The 17,868-nt window shown below is 43.7% G+C and overlaps 1 protein-coding gene across 2 annotated transcripts in view; it reads right to left on the minus strand.

Moving 5' to 3' along the window:
- SDK1 (sidekick cell adhesion molecule 1) overlaps positions 1 to 17,868 on the minus strand; it is a 646,617-nt gene that overhangs the window by 128,948 nt on the left and 499,801 nt on the right. For both annotated transcript variants that reach the window (XM_034784003.1, XM_034784002.1), the window contains exons 18-20: positions 11,286 to 11,401; positions 8,830 to 9,022; positions 5,877 to 5,975 (exon numbers count right to left, since the gene is read on the minus strand). In XM_034784003.1, the coding sequence (XP_034639894.1) occupies positions 5,877 to 5,975; positions 8,830 to 9,022; positions 11,286 to 11,401 (408 nt within the window). The remainder of the gene's footprint in view (positions 1 to 5,876; positions 5,976 to 8,829; positions 9,023 to 11,285; positions 11,402 to 17,868) is intronic.

Consider the following 17,868-nt stretch of genomic DNA (forward strand, 5'->3'; position numbering starts at 1 on the left):
AGCCTGATTTGTTCAGTTTTGTCTCTGAATGTGTTCGCTCTCCTCCTCGTTCTCTTTGCTTGCTCTGCCCCTTCCTACACCTGTCACAACTTTATTCTCCCTTGAGCCCATTTGAACCTTACTGTGTCAGCCCCTGTGATTTGGCTCAGGGTAAAAAAATACATGCAGCTCTCGAAATCAAAGGAAACGGATGTGATTCAAATGAGTATAAGAAAGGAACCCCTCTGACTGTACTGGGCACACACTGGCAAGGGACAGGCAGGCCTTCCAACCATGTGCCTTCCTCAACATCTCCCAATGCTGAACTCGGACAACTCACATTGTTTTCAGTGATAACGACATAAGTGATTAATACCTACAAATTGAAATAACAAAATATGCAGTGATTTTAATCAGAAATGTTTACTTCAGAGAAGCAACATGATCTAGCAAATTAGATACTGGAGAGGGAACCAGGACTTCCTGAATGCTAACCCTGGATCTGCGATTTAAGCACTCAGTGCCTGAGTTTCCCCCATCAGTAAAATGGGAATGATAATAATCTACTTCTATCTCAGAGGTGTTGTGGGGTTTCATTAACGTTCACGAAGCGAGCAGTATTATTTCCCAGAGAAATCATACTTTGTGTAGCACAGATGGTTAATGGAAAAAAAAAATCATTAAGAGCAGTAGTGGGTGGGTGTTGTTCTGCGGCTGGCAATGTGCAGGAGATCAGACTAGATGATCATGATGGTCCCTTCTGACCTTAAAGTCTATGAGTATGCAGACTTTGAACAAGGGGTCTATTGACCTATCAATAAAGGGTGAAGGTCACAGCAACACAGAGTAAGAGCAAGGCTCTCCCCACTCTTTGCTGCCCAATGTTGGGGTTATGGGCAGTGTGATCTCACAGGGAACCTCTTCATCCCTTGCACCCCTCAGAGGAGAGCACTCTGTGCTGCTCCAAATAGACCAGTATGGGGGGGAGGGAAGGATTGGGAGGTGAACTAGAAAACTGCAGCTATGCAGGATCTTGTGACTCAAAACTCCTGCATGGGGACACACAATCAGTAGCCACTCTTAGCCTAGAAGCTGCCAAAGGGCAGTTCACAGCTGGGGTAGTGGTCAGAGAGGAGTTGCACTGCAGACCTACAATCTCCCCATGATTTGTGGAGAGGGCTGATATTTTCTCCATTCCTGCTCTGCATCCTGATTATTGAGGCTGTGTGTGGGGAAGGGGGAATTTCACCCATAATGCACAAACAAAATAAAACATTTGAAGATTTTTTTTAAACTAAAAGATAAATAAGGTATTTGCAATGTTTTTCCTCTCCATCTGTGCCCAAAGGACAAGTGACAATATCCTGTTCCAAGTTAAACAACGTGAACTTTCTTCTGCTGATGTAGTAGGTTTAGGAGCAGCTTTGGCTAATCACCAAATTTTGAGGATTCACCTGGGTACATATTATGGGTTGCCCATCACTACTCCAAAGCCATACTGTATTTGGAAAGAGATCCAGTTTTGCTGCATATCAGGCATGTATTATTGATGCTTTTATTTACTGAAAAGAGAGTCACCAGGAAAAATACACCAAAATGTATCATTTACAATGCCAATCTAGAGCAAAAACAGAGGCAGCAATTCCAATAATAAAATGATTAGAATCTATCCATATAAAAACACAAACCAAAATACATACACACACACACACAAATAAAGCCTAGTGAAACCAGGCAAGATAAAAACAAACAAACACAGCAATGAAGGAAAGGAACTCCAAAAACAGTATCCAAAAGACATAGCACTTAAGCACCAGTGACTGACAGATGGGCAGAACTTTGGGACTTGTGGCTGGAAAAAATGCCCTCTCTGCTTTACAGACATAATCTATGCCAGGGATGTGGGCAGTGGAGTCCAACGGGCCTGGGCAGCAATTGTTTCATCTGGTTTGAGTGTAAGCGAGAAGACAAAAGGTAACACGGAGTTTTCCTTACGCTTTGGCACTACACCTTCTCCCTAAACTGCTGCCTAACCAAAACTAACAACCAGAGGAGTTTCAGAAATAATTTTCTGTTGATCTGGAGTAAATTCTCTACAAGAGACCAGTACATCCAATCACAAACTGTCCATCTACATACAGGCTCTCATAAATCAGAGTTTACTGAGGGAGAGAGGAAGATACTGAAATTTACAAGGAGAGCAATGGGCAGTTTAGCAGAGCAGGCTGGCTGCCTGCCTTGCAATGCCCGTGTGTTTTCCTCTCATTCCTTGCACTAGAATTAAAAAGGAGCCATAGTAAATGATATCAATGAGCAGAAGTGATGAAGCAGTGGCTTTCTAAGCACTCTTACATTTCCAAGCAGCGCTGTATAAAGGCCTTGAGCTATTCAGGGAAATGAATGGTTTTGCCATCCCTTTCTCCCAGCCTTAACACAATGTACACCACTAAAAGGGGAAGTTATAAACCTTGGCTGGCATGTTTTTTCCTGCCTGTATTTCCTCATAAACAATAATGCTTTTTTTTTCCAGTTCTTTTCTTCTAAAACAATTTACCCTGTATATGAAACAGCCTATCATCTCGCTCCATCAGGTTTCCAAATCATTCTGGGAGATGGCAGCTTGTTTCCAGCAGAGCAGTTCTGAAGCAGCAAATGTATTGTGATCTGCTATGCAGAGGGCAGATTGCTAATTGCAGTGTTAATTTGGGGGGAATTTTCAAAGCAACACTGAAACCATTCAATAGTAATAATAATATTATCTTATATTTGTATAGCACCTTTCACCCCAAAAGAACCCAGAACGCTTTACAAACTTCACATAGTTAGCATGTTATGGTAGATATTACAGTGACAGCAGCAACAGAAATGACAGGCTACATCAGATTAGGACAACCAGGAATCACTCCCCTGTCCCAATACCAAAATGCACTCACCTCTGGGATAGAATAGGGCAGCTGTTTGAAATAATCCCCACTATCACAGAAGCATTTATGACAGGAACTAAAGAAGAATCTCATATTTACTTCAAAGTACTGGAGCAATTAGATAAACTGAACATAGCTACGCAAACTGGCGAAAGTGGCTGACCCTTATGAGAGGTGAGGAGATTACAGTTGAAAATGATATGGCTAAAGTGTTTCTTTACACATTTTATTTTTATACTTCACTTGAATTCATGTTTACAACTGAATACATGTAACTGGTAAATATTTGAGAAAATATTTATTTTTAAAGTTTATCCTCAAAGAATGTCATGGTCCAAAATTTTCAAATCTGGGTGCCTAAAATTAAGCACCGAAACCCATATTTAGTTTCCTAAATAAGTGCCCTTCTATTAAGATATGCTGAGACCCTACAGCTAGGGTTGCCAACTTTCTAATCGCACAAAACCGAACACCCCGTCCCAGCCTTCCCCAAGGCCCCGCTCCTGCTCGTTCCATCATCCCCCCCTGTTCACTCTCCCCCACCCTCACTCACATTCACTGGGCTGGGACGGGGGCTGGGGTGCGGGATGGGGGTGAGGGCTCTGGGGTGGGACCAGGGATGAGGGGTTCAGGGTGTGGGAGAGGGCTCTGGGCTTGAACAGGGTGTTGGGGTTAAGGGGGTGTGAGGGCTCCGGCTGGGGGCATGGGCGCTGGGGTGGGGCCAGGGATGAGGGGTTTGGAGTGAAGGAGGGGGCTAGGGCAGGGTGTTGGGCAGTTGTGGGGGTGTGGGCTCTGGGAGGGAGTTTGGGTGCGGAAGGGGACTCTGGGCTGGGGTAGGGGGTTGGGATGCGGGAGAGGGTTTGGGGTGCAGGGTCCTGGTGGTGCTTACCGTGGCTCCTGGGAAGCGGCCGCCAGGTCCCTGCAGCCCCTAGACACATGGGCAGCCGGGGAGGCTCTGTGCGCTGTCCTCGTGCCCTCAGGGCTGGGGTGCGTGATGGGGGTGAGAGCTCTGGGGTGGGGTCGCGGATGAGGGGTTCAGGGTGTGGGAGAAGTCTCAGGGCTGGGGCAGGGTATTGGGGTGCAGGGGGGGTGAGGGCTCCGGCTGGGGGCATGGGCTCTGGGGTGGCACCAGGGATGAGGGGTTTGGGGGTAAAGGAGGGGGCTGGGGCAGGGTGTTGGGCGGTTGGGGGGGGTGGGCTCTGTGCGCTGCCCTCGTACCCACAGGCGTTGCCCCCGCAGCTCCTATTGCTCATGGTTCCCGGCCAATGGGAGCTGCGGAGATGGTCCTCAGGGCGAGGTCAGCGTACAGAGCCTCCATGGCCGCCCATGCATCGAGAGGCTGCAGGGACATAGCGGCTGCTTCTGGGAGTCGCGAGGAGCTAGGGCAGGCAGGGATCCTGCCTTAGCCCCGGTCCCCCACTGTGCCACCAACCGGACTTTTAACTGCCTTGTCAGCAGTGCCGACCGAAGCCGCCAGGGTCCTTTTTTTGATCAGGTATTTCTGTCGAAAACCCGATGTGTGTCAAACCTACCTACAGTTCCCAATGACTTCAGTGGGAACTGATTGCGCTTAGCAGCTCTGAATACCAGGCCACTTATTTGGGTGTTTAAATATGGATTCAGGTGCCTAATTTTAGGCACCCAGGTTTGAAGATTTTGGCTGCAAGGGTATGTCCTTTTAGCGGGCCAGCATTCAACCCACCAGACAAAGCCTCTTGGCTGTCTCCCAGCCTCAGGAGAAACAACAAAATAGCCTGCAGTAAGCAAACAAGGTCAAGTAAAGGTATGAAGGAAAAGAACAGGGAAATAGCCCCGTAGGCAGCTCCCTTCAGGATATGGGCCTTCCTTACTTCACAGGGCCCTGGGAACATTATAGTCTCCTTCAGCATTTACTGGGTCTTCAATGCAAGTCTCAGTCTTTCCCCCCTTTTAGCTCAAGAGAGCCGCGCCTCCTTCAGAAAGGGCAGAGGCTCTATTGGCTTTCCGCCCTCTTTTTGAGATTGGAAAAGCTCAACAGCCTGTTCCTTTCCCCAGGTCGCCCCCTTCTGAGTGGAGCCCCCTCCTTTTAACTCCTGCTCCAGTCTTAGCATCATTTGCCAATGCGGAGAGGCAGGGCCACTCCAGCCCAAAGCAGCCTTATCTCCTTCCACGCAAATGTAGGGTTTATATACCCTGTCACAGGAGAATTTTGAAATTTTCAGGCTTTTTCAAAACTGGAATGAAGCCAAATTCATCCTCCTTTGAGAAACAGACCTCTACACGGTTTGTTTTCTCTAAGGCTTTCCATCTGATGACAATATTACCAATGTGGATAAGTCGCATGAACTTTCCCAGGTAAGTATTCCCCTTGACAGAAAAATGAGTGGCTGCTTGTCCCAACCAAGTTGACGTACAGTATATGGCTATATAGCAGGAAAGGGTGAAGTAGCATGTGAGTATGAAATCTGTGCTGTTATAATATATTCTATATTTAGCAATACTGTTCCAGTCTTTCTGTCAAATGACCCATAGCCAGACTGCTTGATCAGAGTGTGAAGGACTCTGTTAACTTGTTATTTCATCTTAATTGTAACCTCTTAGCACCACCAATCAGGATTTCCCAGCTGTAAATTCAGCATCAGGAGGTCCTGATCCTTAGCACCAAGGGTTAAACAGAGTCTCAAAGAGTTTCAGAAATCTATTACCACAGGTGGAACCGGCGGGAGATTTAACAAGCTTGAAGACTCTGTGGGGAGTTGATTTCTAATACAGAGAGCCCACAATTTTCAGTGGCCACAATCATGGACTGGCAGTAACTGGACCTGTGCCTTCTCTAACATGCTCTAGTTGACATTTCAATTACCCTAAAGAGGAAGTGGGAAGCGTGCATTCTTGACGGCAGCTCTCTCTAAATCTTCTATTATCCAGCCATTTTTTTTCACTGCAACGATACATTCCAACACCTTATTTTAAAGGATAACATCTGATACTTGCCTGTAATTATGCCATTTTTCTCTACAGGTTCCTGCCAGCTGACCTTGAGAGACGTGTCCAGAATCTCAGTGAAACTCAGGTGTCCCACAGCTCCTGGCTCTGGCAATCAGAAAGGGAAATCTGTTAACAGGAGATCCCCATTTTCTTTTGATACGATTCATGCGGCAAGGTTAGCACTGGAAGAAATAAAACACTGAGCCAGGGTCAGTGGAAACCAGCAGGAGACGTCTGTAAGAGCTGCAGGGGAGAGGGGGAATGCAAGGTGTTAAGAATCAATCTGGCTATCATCACATACATTATTTTATCCACTCCTCATCCTCACTGTGCAGAGAACTAAAGAGGCAGCAGGCGATTCACACACACCTTGTTCTCTGTCTCTCTTCTTGGTCTAACCTAATTAGAACAATCAGGCTAGCTGGATCCGGAAAAGCAATTGTGTTTGCTGTTATCCCTCAACAATATCATGCAGACTATAGTCTTTTCCTGTGCCTTTGCAGGGATTGAGTTTTCAGCCCTTGTATCTGCAGAAACAGCTTCAGCAGAATTTGGGCAGGGTCTTTTAACTTCACAAATCAAGGTCAGTGTTATCCAATCAGCACTTGGATAAATTCTTGCAAAACAGCTCTAAAATATCTCCAGTAAAATGCTAGCTACCTTCTGTAAAGTGTATACAACTTCGTGAAACTTTTAAAGGATTTTTATGGTGTAGCTCAAGGGCTCTTGAAATGTTCAGTTCCCTGGTGTGCAATGAGACTATAAATTGGAATGACTGTCAAGAATACACCATCCTCCCTCAATTTTGATCTTCAAGGAAGACAACCTGACTGATTTTTGATCCAACTTGCTGTTCTCTCTTCAATCGATGCACTGGAAAAGGGAGCTTTTGGCTTACTTTATATTCACTGTGCTTTTTGTTACCTGGATTCCTGCCCAAATATGCTGTCCTCCAGCTCTGCTGACACCAATTGGCAATTTCTGGGCTACAAATTTCTATTTTATTTCCTCTTCACTTTTGTGCAGTTTCTCATTCCCTTCCCGCTATGAAAAAAGAAAGCCTGCCAGTAGGCTGGCTATAGCCACATTTGCAATTGTGCAATCCCAGAGAGGGAAACCTCTGAGACTGTTCTCCAATAGCCAGTAGTCAAAGCATTATAGAAAAAACTGCTACTCTGGTACGAATCCCAGGAATATCTAATAATAGCAAGTATGCAGTATTCAGGAGTGGGTATCTATATCCCTAGCTTGGATCTCCCTACCCACAAAGTTGCCATCCAATTTGCCGCTGCAGTTACAGTCCAATTTTAATTTTGTTGTACAATTTTGAAAAGATGGTATGGGTTACATTAAGCCACCAAAGACTGTCTCTCATTGGATGTCAGTTCATGTTTGATCTACAACTGATCAGCAAACAAATTCTTTTTCAGAATCACCAAGCATTGTTGTCAAGAAAGGCAGAAAGTAACCCAACTGTGAGCAGAGGTCTGGAAGGATCATGTTCTCTTTAGATTTAAAGTCTACATCTTTTTTCACCATGCAGATCTGTCCAGTGAAATATGAAATGAAGTCCATATAAATAAACCAAGCTGTCGTCCTGGAGGATCTGTCCTCTGAAGGCACAGATTTACAGTATGTACAAATATCCTAACGCTAGGTCTCCTTTTAGCCATCGCAACTCCAAGGAAATTATTTTCTGAAGAGTCTTTAAAAAGTCAGGAGTACTCCTGTTCTTTTTGCGGATACAGACTAACACGGCTGCTACTCTGAAACCTTTAAAAAGTCACACCACCTATTCAGTATTAGCCAAATACAATAACTGTTCTTCTTTCCGCCTTGTCTTCCAGCTTTAATGCTTCAGTAAACACGTACGAGGTTAAATTATTGACTCATAGATTCCTGATGGTTATAATGCTGTTTCAGTGATCTGCTAATGTTTTTAAGTTCTAGCAGCAGGAAATCTGCTCTTTGAGCACAGAGATATCACACTTCCTAGCACCCGGAGGAGATGGACTATGAACGAGAAAATCTCTGGATAAATAGCTAGTTTCTTTTATGTTCTTTCAACACTCTCTCATGGACAACTGGACCAGCATTTGAAGTCTTACTTCTTGATCAGACTCTTCTTTGAAGGAACAATGACTAGCCTAACCAACAGTTATTAAGACAAAACAATATTTCTAAAACCACTAGCTAACCTGGATACATTAAGCAGCTTTTTCTAACTTACTTTTGAATTTTGGGCTGTCAGTACAGTGCTCAGTGAGGGGAAGAGGATTAAAAACACTCCCCAGAGCTAAGATTAGTGATGACAGACAATTGTGCAAGCCTCCTTCACACAGCTTTGCCACTGCAATTTAATCTTGACCTGCAACAACTCCCCCCCATCCCTCCAGACATATCAATCCTAAACCTCTCTTGAATAGACACCTCTACATGAACCAAATTGGCCTAAAATGTATGGGTTTTGAGACACAGCAAATAATCTCTGCACTGAACTACCAGACTCATTTTCATCCTTTGGTACAGATTTGAGCCTGGTTTGGTGGACAGGATCAGAATAATGAACTCACCTTCCAAATACTTGAACATAAAAAATATTTGTATAAAACGTTTGCAGCATGCAAATAAATAAAGTAATTACATTTTCAATGTACTTACTGACAAAAAAAAACCCTCACAAATTTAGGCTCCTAAATCCATATTTGGGTATTTAAATATTTTAATTTCTAGTGGCCTGATTTTCTGAAGTGCCAAGCAATTGCAGCTCCCATTGATTTCAGTGGGTACTACAGGTGCTCGGCACCTCTGAAAATCAGGTCACTTTCTTTTATGTGAATAGATATGGATTTAGGAGCCTAATCTTAGGAACCAAGGTTTGAAAATTTTGGCCATCACCTTTAGCAGAACTGTTTTCAGGCACGGCCAGTGATTTCTGGCTGGATTTCGCTATACTCACTATCTTCATGAGTGCACAGCAGCTCTGGTGGGCTTTGTGGTCCATCCCCTGGTGTGGTGAAACATAGAACTGATGTGTAATAAGCAGTGAATTTCTTCAAGTTGGAAATGCAGCCACTGTGAACTCCATGAAAATCAGGAGCAATGGTGACCACAGTCACAGACTCCGGTGCAGCCACTGGCCATGCCAGGAGCTGGAATAGAGAAAATTTAAATATAGATTAAAATTCATGAAAAGTTGTTTCTATTCACAATACACTTCATTGCCAAGACCTTGTTAGTCCAATTACAAAAAACAATACAGTGAAAATAATTGTAAACTCTATCATTGTGCAACTTGAGATAATCCTGTTATTGGGTTCACTGGATGGGTTTGTACATTACTATCAACTCTCGACAGAGAATAAAAAGCATATTTTGAAAATAAATAGTCACAGTTTTTCCAAGTTGGGTGCCAAAAGTTAGGTTACTATATCCATATTTAAGCACTTAAAGTAACCTGTTGATAGACTCATAGACTTTAAGGTCAGAAGGGACCACCCTGATCATCTAATCTGACCTCCGTAGATTACAGGCTATAGAACCTTACCCACCAACTCCTGCAATAGACCCATAACCTCTGGCTGAGTTGCTGAAGTCCTCATATTATGGTTTAAAGACTTCAAGTTACAGAGAATTCACCATTTGCACTAGTTTAAACCTGCAAGTGAGTCATGCTGCAGAGGAAGGCGAAAACCACTCAGTGTCTCTGCCAATCTGACCTAAAGGAAAATTCCTTCCTGATCCCAAATATGGCGATCAGTTAGATGCTGAGCTTGCGGGCAAGACCCACTAGGAAGATACCTGGGAAAGAATAACTCAGAGCTCTCCCCATCTAGTGTCCTGTCTCTGGCAGTTGAGGATTTTTGCTACTGGCATTCGTTGATGGGCCACATGCCATCATAGGCAGTCCCATCATATCATCCCTTCCATAAATTTATCAAGTTCAGTCTTGAAACCAGTTAGGTATTTTGCCCCACTGCTCTCCTTGGAAGGCTGTTCCGCAGCTTCCCCCCTCTGATGGTTAGAAACCTTTGCCTAATTTCGAGCCTAAACTTGTTAATAGTAAATTTTCTTGTGTCCACATTGGCACTTAACTTAAATAACCCCTCTCCCTCCCAGGTATTTATCCCTCTGATATATCTGTAGAGAGCAATCATATCTCCCCTCAGCCTTCTTTTGGTTAGGTTAAGCAAGCCAAGCTCTTTGAGTCTCCTCTCATAAGGTAGGTTTTCCAGCCCTTCGATTATCCTAGTAGCCCTTCTTTGCACCTGTTCCAGATTGAATTAATCTGTTTTAAACATGGGAGACCAGAATTTAACACAGTATTCCAGATGAGGTCTCACCAGTGCCTTGTATAACTCTTCCCTGTCTCTACTGGAAATACCTCTCCTGATGCATCTAGGACTGTATTCGCCTTTTTCACATAGGTACTCAGCACTTGTGGCTCCCACTGATTTCACTGGGTTTTTGGGTACTTAGCACTTTTGAAAATCAGGACATTTATATTTAGGTGCCTTAAAGATTTCTTTAAGAAACAGACCTATAAAGTGCCAGGGAAAGATGTAATTGGTGGAACCCTTTTGAAAAGAAAAGATACCTGACTTCAATTAATAATTTATAAGTCATGAAAAAAATTATGTGGTAGATGTAAATGTGGCAGAAATGTTGTCCCCATGCCCGACATAATACTATTCAGAATTCCCAGGAGAAGCAGGAACTATAAAGCTGTTGCAATCTAATGAAATTAAAGAAATCCAAGAAAATAGGGTTTTGACAGTTTCAATAAAGTTTTTACTATCTGTTGATACGTATATATCAGGCTTTTAGTCATTTTATACAGTTGCTAAGGAATTTTCAACTTACATAAATAGCTATGCAAGAAAAGTCTCCAAAATTGATGGACTGAAAGTTGGAACTAAGTGTGTTAAGTGCTTCTGACTGAACAAAAGAGAAAATCTAAAATATGCGAAACTGAAAAAAAATATTTAGGGTGAAATCCTGGCCCCACTGAGGTCAGTGGGAATTTTGCCTTAGAGCAGATAGAAATATAGGGGTTGACTTTCAAAGACACAAAGGTCATTTATGCACCCAATTCCCACTGACTGTCCAAGTTATTGGGCACCTAACTCCCATTTATGCCTTTGAAAATCTCTACCCTAGCATCAAATGAATTAGGATTTGCAACCAATCGAATGTTCCTGTTCTCTCAGTGAGAGCTTACATAGTCAGCAGATGTTATGTTAGCAGTGACAACAGCTCGCTTAGTTTAACATAAGCTTCCTTCTGATGTAAGACATTGTCTCTTATGATATACAGCAGGGCTCTGGAGATACATGGAATTCTCCAATCTGGACCCAAGAAAATTATATGCAGTACCAAGAAAGTTAGACTGCCTAGATCCAAACTTTGGTTTACCTTGTATCCCTGATTGATACCATTGATAAATTGCTGTGGTGGAGGATTCCATAGGAACTGGATGGTCGTGGAGTTCACAGCTTCAGCTTGCACATTCTGTGGTGGAGCTGTAGGCACTGTTCAAAGTCAGCAGGGAAGATAGATTGAGGGGTGGGGTGGAATGACGGGGAGGAGAAGACGAGATGAATTTAGAAACCTTTAGTTGCCATTCATGATTCACAGAAAATAACAACAGTGCTGAGAAAAGGGACGTGTGATTTATGATTTTGGTGCCCAGCAGCGACTTAAAGAGAAAGGTAATTGGGTTATTTCTCATTTTCTAGTGGAGATTCCTTTAATGGGTATGAAATAGTTCTTGTGGCTTATTATTCCACTGATGAGCTTCTCCTAGAGACCCGAGACAGAAGCTTAGATGATGATAGGTGAATACATCTCTTTCAATTATCCAAGGCTGTAAGGGCAATCAATGGTTTCACCAAGAAATTCCCTAAGCCCTTTAAAATCAAACAAGCCCTCTAAGTAGACAAGCAAAGATATAATGTGAATATATAGGAATTCTAATTGAGGAATCATAATATGGTGACTGCCTCTGTATATCATTTACTGTTCTGAAAAATATATGATGAAGAAATCTCCTGTGGAATACAGATTATCCCCTGGAATAAAGTATTTTTTCTCATTTGCTTTTTCCATCCTATTACGGTATCTATTCATACAATACATGCATATTCAACCAAGATTTGCCAAAACCCGTTGAAAGTTAGCAAAAATAATATATGTCACAGATAATAGATGTTTTCAGAGATCTATCCATTGGTGGCCATGTTTGTTTATATTCCATAAAGGGAGGAATTCTTCACCACTATTTTTGATGCTTTAAAAGTACTGTTTTCATTACGTTCAAATGGGAATTTTCTAGTGAAAATTAATAACCTGAGTCTGAGAAATAGCCCCAATTCCCTACGTCCAACGAGAGTTATGGTTGCTCCCTGCTTTTCAAAATCATGTCATAAGCAAGACAAGCCACCAGAAAATTTGAAAAAGCACAAACGATTATTTGTCCACCAGAAGCTACACTCAGTGGAGATAAAAACATTAGTGGAAACTGACCCACACCAAACTAATAAAACTCACAATCAGCTAACTATAAGGGAGCAGATCTTCAGCTAGTATACACAGTCCCAGCTGCATAGAAGCCAGTGGAGCTGTGACAAATTTATACCAGCTGAGGATTTCCTCTGAAGGGCCCTACAAAGGAAAATTAAGGTATAAACCAAGCATTTCAGGAATGACATTATAAACTATTCAAGCATCACACTTCTGTTTAGTCTTATGTCACCGAAATTCCTTGATGACTGTATGGCCTGAAATTTCTGTTACACGTTTACTACCCTTTTTCGCCCTTCTATATACACTGTAACTGTATGTCACCAGAATTCTATACCCATAAACTGACTTCTGATGTCATTACTCATGGATTATACATAACCAGCAAGTTCGGGGTCAGAATGTATGCGGAGGTGCTCTAAATTATCACTGAAAGTAGAACATTATTCCTACCATATATTAGAATCCCCAGTATGCATTATAAGACTTACAATGCTATCTCTTGCCATTATAAAGTTCTTATGGTTTAGAGCAGGGGCAGGCAAAGTTTTTGGCCTGAGGGCTGCATTGGGTTTCAGAAATTGTATGGAGGGTCGGTTGGGGAGGAGGTCATGGCTCAGCCCCCCCCCCTTCCCCCCCCCCCAGGACTCCTGCCCCATCCAACCCCCCCAGAACCCCTGCCCTATCCACCTCCCCCACTCCCTGTCCCTTGACGGCCCCCCTGCTGCCCCATCCAACCCCCCCTCTCCTTCCTGACTGCCCCCCCGGGACTCCTGCCCCATCCAACCACCCCTTCTCCCTGTCCGCTGACTGCCCCCGGAACCCCTGCCCCTGACTGCCCCCCGCTGCCCCATCCAACCCCTCCTCTCATTCCTGACTGCCCCCCCAGGATCCCTCCCGCATTCAATCCCCCTGTTCCCCACCCTCTGACTGCCCCGACCCCTATTCACACCCCCACCCCCTGACCACCCCTCGAACTTCCCTGCCCTCTATCCAACCCCCCCCACTCCCTGCCCCCTACCACGCTGCCTGGAGCACCGTTGGCTGGCGGCGCTACAGCCACGGTGCCTCGCTGGAGCCAGCCACGCCGTCGCCACTGCGCAGCACAGAGCACCAGGTTAGGCCTCGGCTCTGCAGCTGCACTGCCGCAGTAGCTCACAGCCCACCGCCCAGAGCATTGCACCTGCTGCGCAATGAGCTGAGGCTGCAGGGGAGCGGAAACAGCAGGGCAGGGGCCAGGGGCTAGCCTCCCGGGGCAGGAGCTCAGGGGCCGGGAAGGAGGGTCCGGCCCGCGAGTCATAGTTTGCCCACCTCTGGTTTGGAAATTCATGAGAATGTTTTGATAGCATTACAGCTGTATAACACATTGCTTAGGAAATATTATCCCTCATTGTGGTGGGGTGGCTGCCCCACACAGGGAGAAGAAGGGGTTAAAAGCAGCACCAGGGAAGCTGAGCAGAATCCAGTAATCAGGAAAGGGCTTACTGAGCCCACCAATGGGGGAAGCTGGAGCAGCCAATCAGGGCCGTGAGGGCCATATATAAAGGGCTGAGGGGAGCAGAGGGGAGTTTCTCTCTGGAAAGTAAGGGAGGAGGACTGGCTACCTGAAGAAGCACCCTAGATAGAGCAGTGCTGGGCAGGGGCAGCAGAGTGTGAGGGTGAGCTGCTGGCTGACCACTGCCAGGCTGGGGCCTTGCTACAAGGGCTGAGAGGGTGCTAGGGCTACGGGGGAAGTGGCCCAGGGAAAATAGGCAGCAGATTGGAGGAGGGCAGTAGGTGGCTGCCGGCTATAGGTTCCCTGGTTGGGACACAGAGTAGTGGGCAGGCCTGGGTCCCTTTCCCTTGCACTCCACTTGCCAATGAGGAGAGTGGCCAGTATCCAGATTGCAGTTTGCCCCTGAAGTGAGGGAGTGCAGTTGGCCGCTGAGGCAAGGGGTGGGACTAAGGACTGTTGGCCCCCCTAGAAGGAGGGAGAAAGCAGAATGGGGCACAGCTGGAGGGCTGTGCCCATAAGAAGACGCTGCGGTCCGGGGAGCGATTGGGTCCAAAGAGTGGCAACAACAGTGATGGCAGGCATGACACCACTAGCTGAAGGTGGACTGGAAGAACCGAGAGATAATTCCCAGGATCACCAGCAGGCGGTGCCACGGTGATGAGTCCCACCCTGTTACACTCATAAACCTCTTATCAAAAACTCTGATGAAACCTGTCATGTCACTGGAGTCCTGTGATATATGTATAGTCCTATTCATAGCTTCCCTGTGTAGTGTTTTGCATATTTATGGCTCACATTAAAATAGGCTGACCAGATAGCAAGTGTGAAAAATCGGGACGGGGGTGGTGGGTAATAGGAGCCTATATAAGAAAAAGCCCCAAATATTGGGGCTGTCCCTATAAAATCAGGACATCTGGTCACCCTACATTAGAAAAGCTTATTTCTTAAATTAAAATTCCTGCCTTCCGGTATATTTCCTTATTATTTTTATAATATATTTGTCAGAGATTTCCTATTATAGGAGAAAAGTGTTTGAAACATCTTTTACACTTAGTTTGATGTTAGAAAGTTATGAACAACTCATTGACGGATTATAATACCCTCCTGCATGGTATTTTGACATGAGGGGTAAATCAAGCATCATCCTCTCCCCTTTTTTTCTTCTCCTTAATTTTGATACTTCAATCTTATTGGTATTATATTGGTGTGTGTGTGTGTGTGTGTATATACATATATATATATGTGTGTGTGTGTACAATACCACTAGGAATAGTTTGTTGTTCGTAGAGTACAATGAATATATGTGAAGGTGACCGAATATTGTTCTGCAGGATAGATGATAGTTAAATATCAAGCCATTCCTAACAGCACATTCCTAACAACAAAAGTTGTTGTAAAACATTTTCTGTATCCTGCACATTGCAGCATACTCCTATTTTGGATTTTGTTGGACATCATCTTTTTCTTTAATGGTGAAATCCTGGTGCCATTGATTTCAGTGATGCCAGGATTTCATCCTGAGTTCAGAGGGCCTTTTAGGAACTGGAAAATCTGCCTTGTGGGAACTGTCACTTGCTACAGCACTGAGAATTTACTAACAGAAAAGGAGCATGGACCCTACAAACACAGGGTTTCATTTATAATTCTCACTCTAGTAAACTTCTAAGAAACCCAAGCAAACACTTAGGAGTATTTACAAAAGTTTTAGAAATGTGGATAACCAATTTTTTTTTCATTTCTTTTTATGAATGTTCTGAAACTAGAATAAATCATTCTAGTCCAAAAATACCTATTACAAGAAGAAAAATGATGCGGGGGGAGGGAGGGGGAAAACTTGACCAGAAAAAAATAAAATCTTTGGTATGCTGGAAATCATGATTTATGGTATAATTTATCTTTGGAATTCTTTATAGAAAATCAACATCTACATCTTAATTAATGCATTTTAAACATGGAGAGAACAAGGCTGGCTAATGGGCATAAGCTTAATTTTATTGCATAAGCATAATACAATCAATTTTTATCAGTTAAAATGTGGCAATATAATCCTGAATGTACTTCAAAACATAACGCTAAATTCTCTCTTTATGAGCTGAAGTTAAAGTTGACCTCCATGGTTATCTGAACAAGTGTATATTAAAACATGAACTTGGGCTGTGCTACATTTCCATCATAGCTGACCTCTCAAACAATGCTCCAAATTAAATCATCAGTAAGTAGCGAGAGCTGAAATTGGCAACAAAGGTATCACTAATTATATACAGTATTTAGCTACGCAGATCTGTGTTATATATTTATTATCAAGGAACACAAAACTTCCTTTCAACAAGTATTTACAAAGAAATCCTTATGTAATTGCATGTTGGATTTTTTTAAACCTAATTTTGGTAATGTTTGTGATTATATTGAAGATCTCACATTGGAGTACAGCTCCAAACTTTGTGTGACACCTTTGAAATGTCCCTGAATTTCAGAGCATAGTTGGTATGACAGAAACAAACCTTTATATTCTTCCAGGTAAAGTTAATCTGGCTAAAAATGTATTAGAATTCAACTGCTTGAATTGTAAAACATTCTAAAACGACTCTTAGCAGAAAAGGTCATGGAGGCACTGTAGATAAAAGCCATTAAATGGGGTTGGCCAACAAGATTATGGGAATAAGAAGGAATTAAGGATAAGCACATGTCCACGTCTCTAGCTATGTGTGAATAGGCATTTAATTCTCACACAGATTCAGATAGACAGACTACCAGTTTTAAATATAAATCTTCAACAAAGGCGTGCAGAAAGATCCCAAGCTCCTGACTTTCAGGATGCCAACTTTCACATCTCAATAAGGCAGGCTCACAGATTTTTCTCCATCTGAGAATTTGGTTGTTCCTTTCATGCAGTGGTTTCAGGTGCTAAGCTGTGGAGCCCCAGTGGGAGCTCTGGAAATAATTTTGCCTCAAAAGCACATAATTCTTATTGTGTAGCTGCTGATGAATGAAGCATTTTCTCCCTAAGCACCTGGCCTGAGATCCAGGACTTTAATTCTGTGCCCCTTCTGTGTAGGGGCATGAAGGGGAAGTGGGGTCCTTGTTCCCTCCCATCTTGATAATCATAAAGCAGCAGTTCACAATCTGACCGTAGACAACTGGTTGCTCTAAGCAGATTCCCCTCTGCAAGTCTCTTGCTCTTTGTTTCAGCCACTTGGCCTAAAGGAATAACAGGGAGAAATCTATTTTTTAACTAACAAAGGACCCAACACTTGGAGATGATACTCTTGATTCAAGGATAGCAGCTACATTTCTTCCCAAGAACTATTTTCTACACACAGAAGGCAGCCCTGCTGGCAAGTTTTCAATGAAAAGGGAACAAGATTTCCTTTGTGACTCCCTTCATATTGCTAAGGAAGAAACATCATCCGAATACTCACCTTGCTCTTTTGTCTCTCCCTATCATGTCTATCAAGGATTCACTAATCTGGTGGTTCCAACCTCTCATGAGTTCAAGAAGCACCATTCACTCAACTGTTCCTAACCTTTATGATAGGCACAGGTATACCCAATAGAGGATGTCTCTAAACTGCACTGCTTTGGAAGCAAAAAAGAAGAGATCAGACTACGTATCCATGTCTTGGAACTTTGGGCTACAAGACTGGCCCTCAGAACTTTCCTGCTATCAGTTGGAGGAAAGAAGGTTGAATTGTCACATACAACATGAATACCAAGAGGACTGATGAACTGGCCAGTGGGTTTCATTCTCTCCTTCTTCCCTCTCACAGGAGCAGGGTGTGTTGATGGAATACTTAGGTCTAATTTTGGTTGTTGGGTTTAGTGTGTAGGTGCTGGGTGGTGTTGACCACCTGCAATACACAGGAGGTTAGACTAGATGATCTGGTGGTCTCCTCTGGCCTAAATGCTATGACTCTAAGAGATGCATTTCCTTTTGCTCTACACTTTCCAGTCAAAGAATTCCTCGGAGAACAAGTTAAACCT

This window comes from Trachemys scripta, chromosome 10 (genome assembly GCF_013100865.1).
Source record: "Trachemys scripta elegans isolate TJP31775 chromosome 10, CAS_Tse_1.0, whole genome shotgun sequence".
In the NCBI taxonomy this organism is placed as follows: domain Eukaryota; kingdom Metazoa; phylum Chordata; order Testudines; family Emydidae; genus Trachemys; species Trachemys scripta.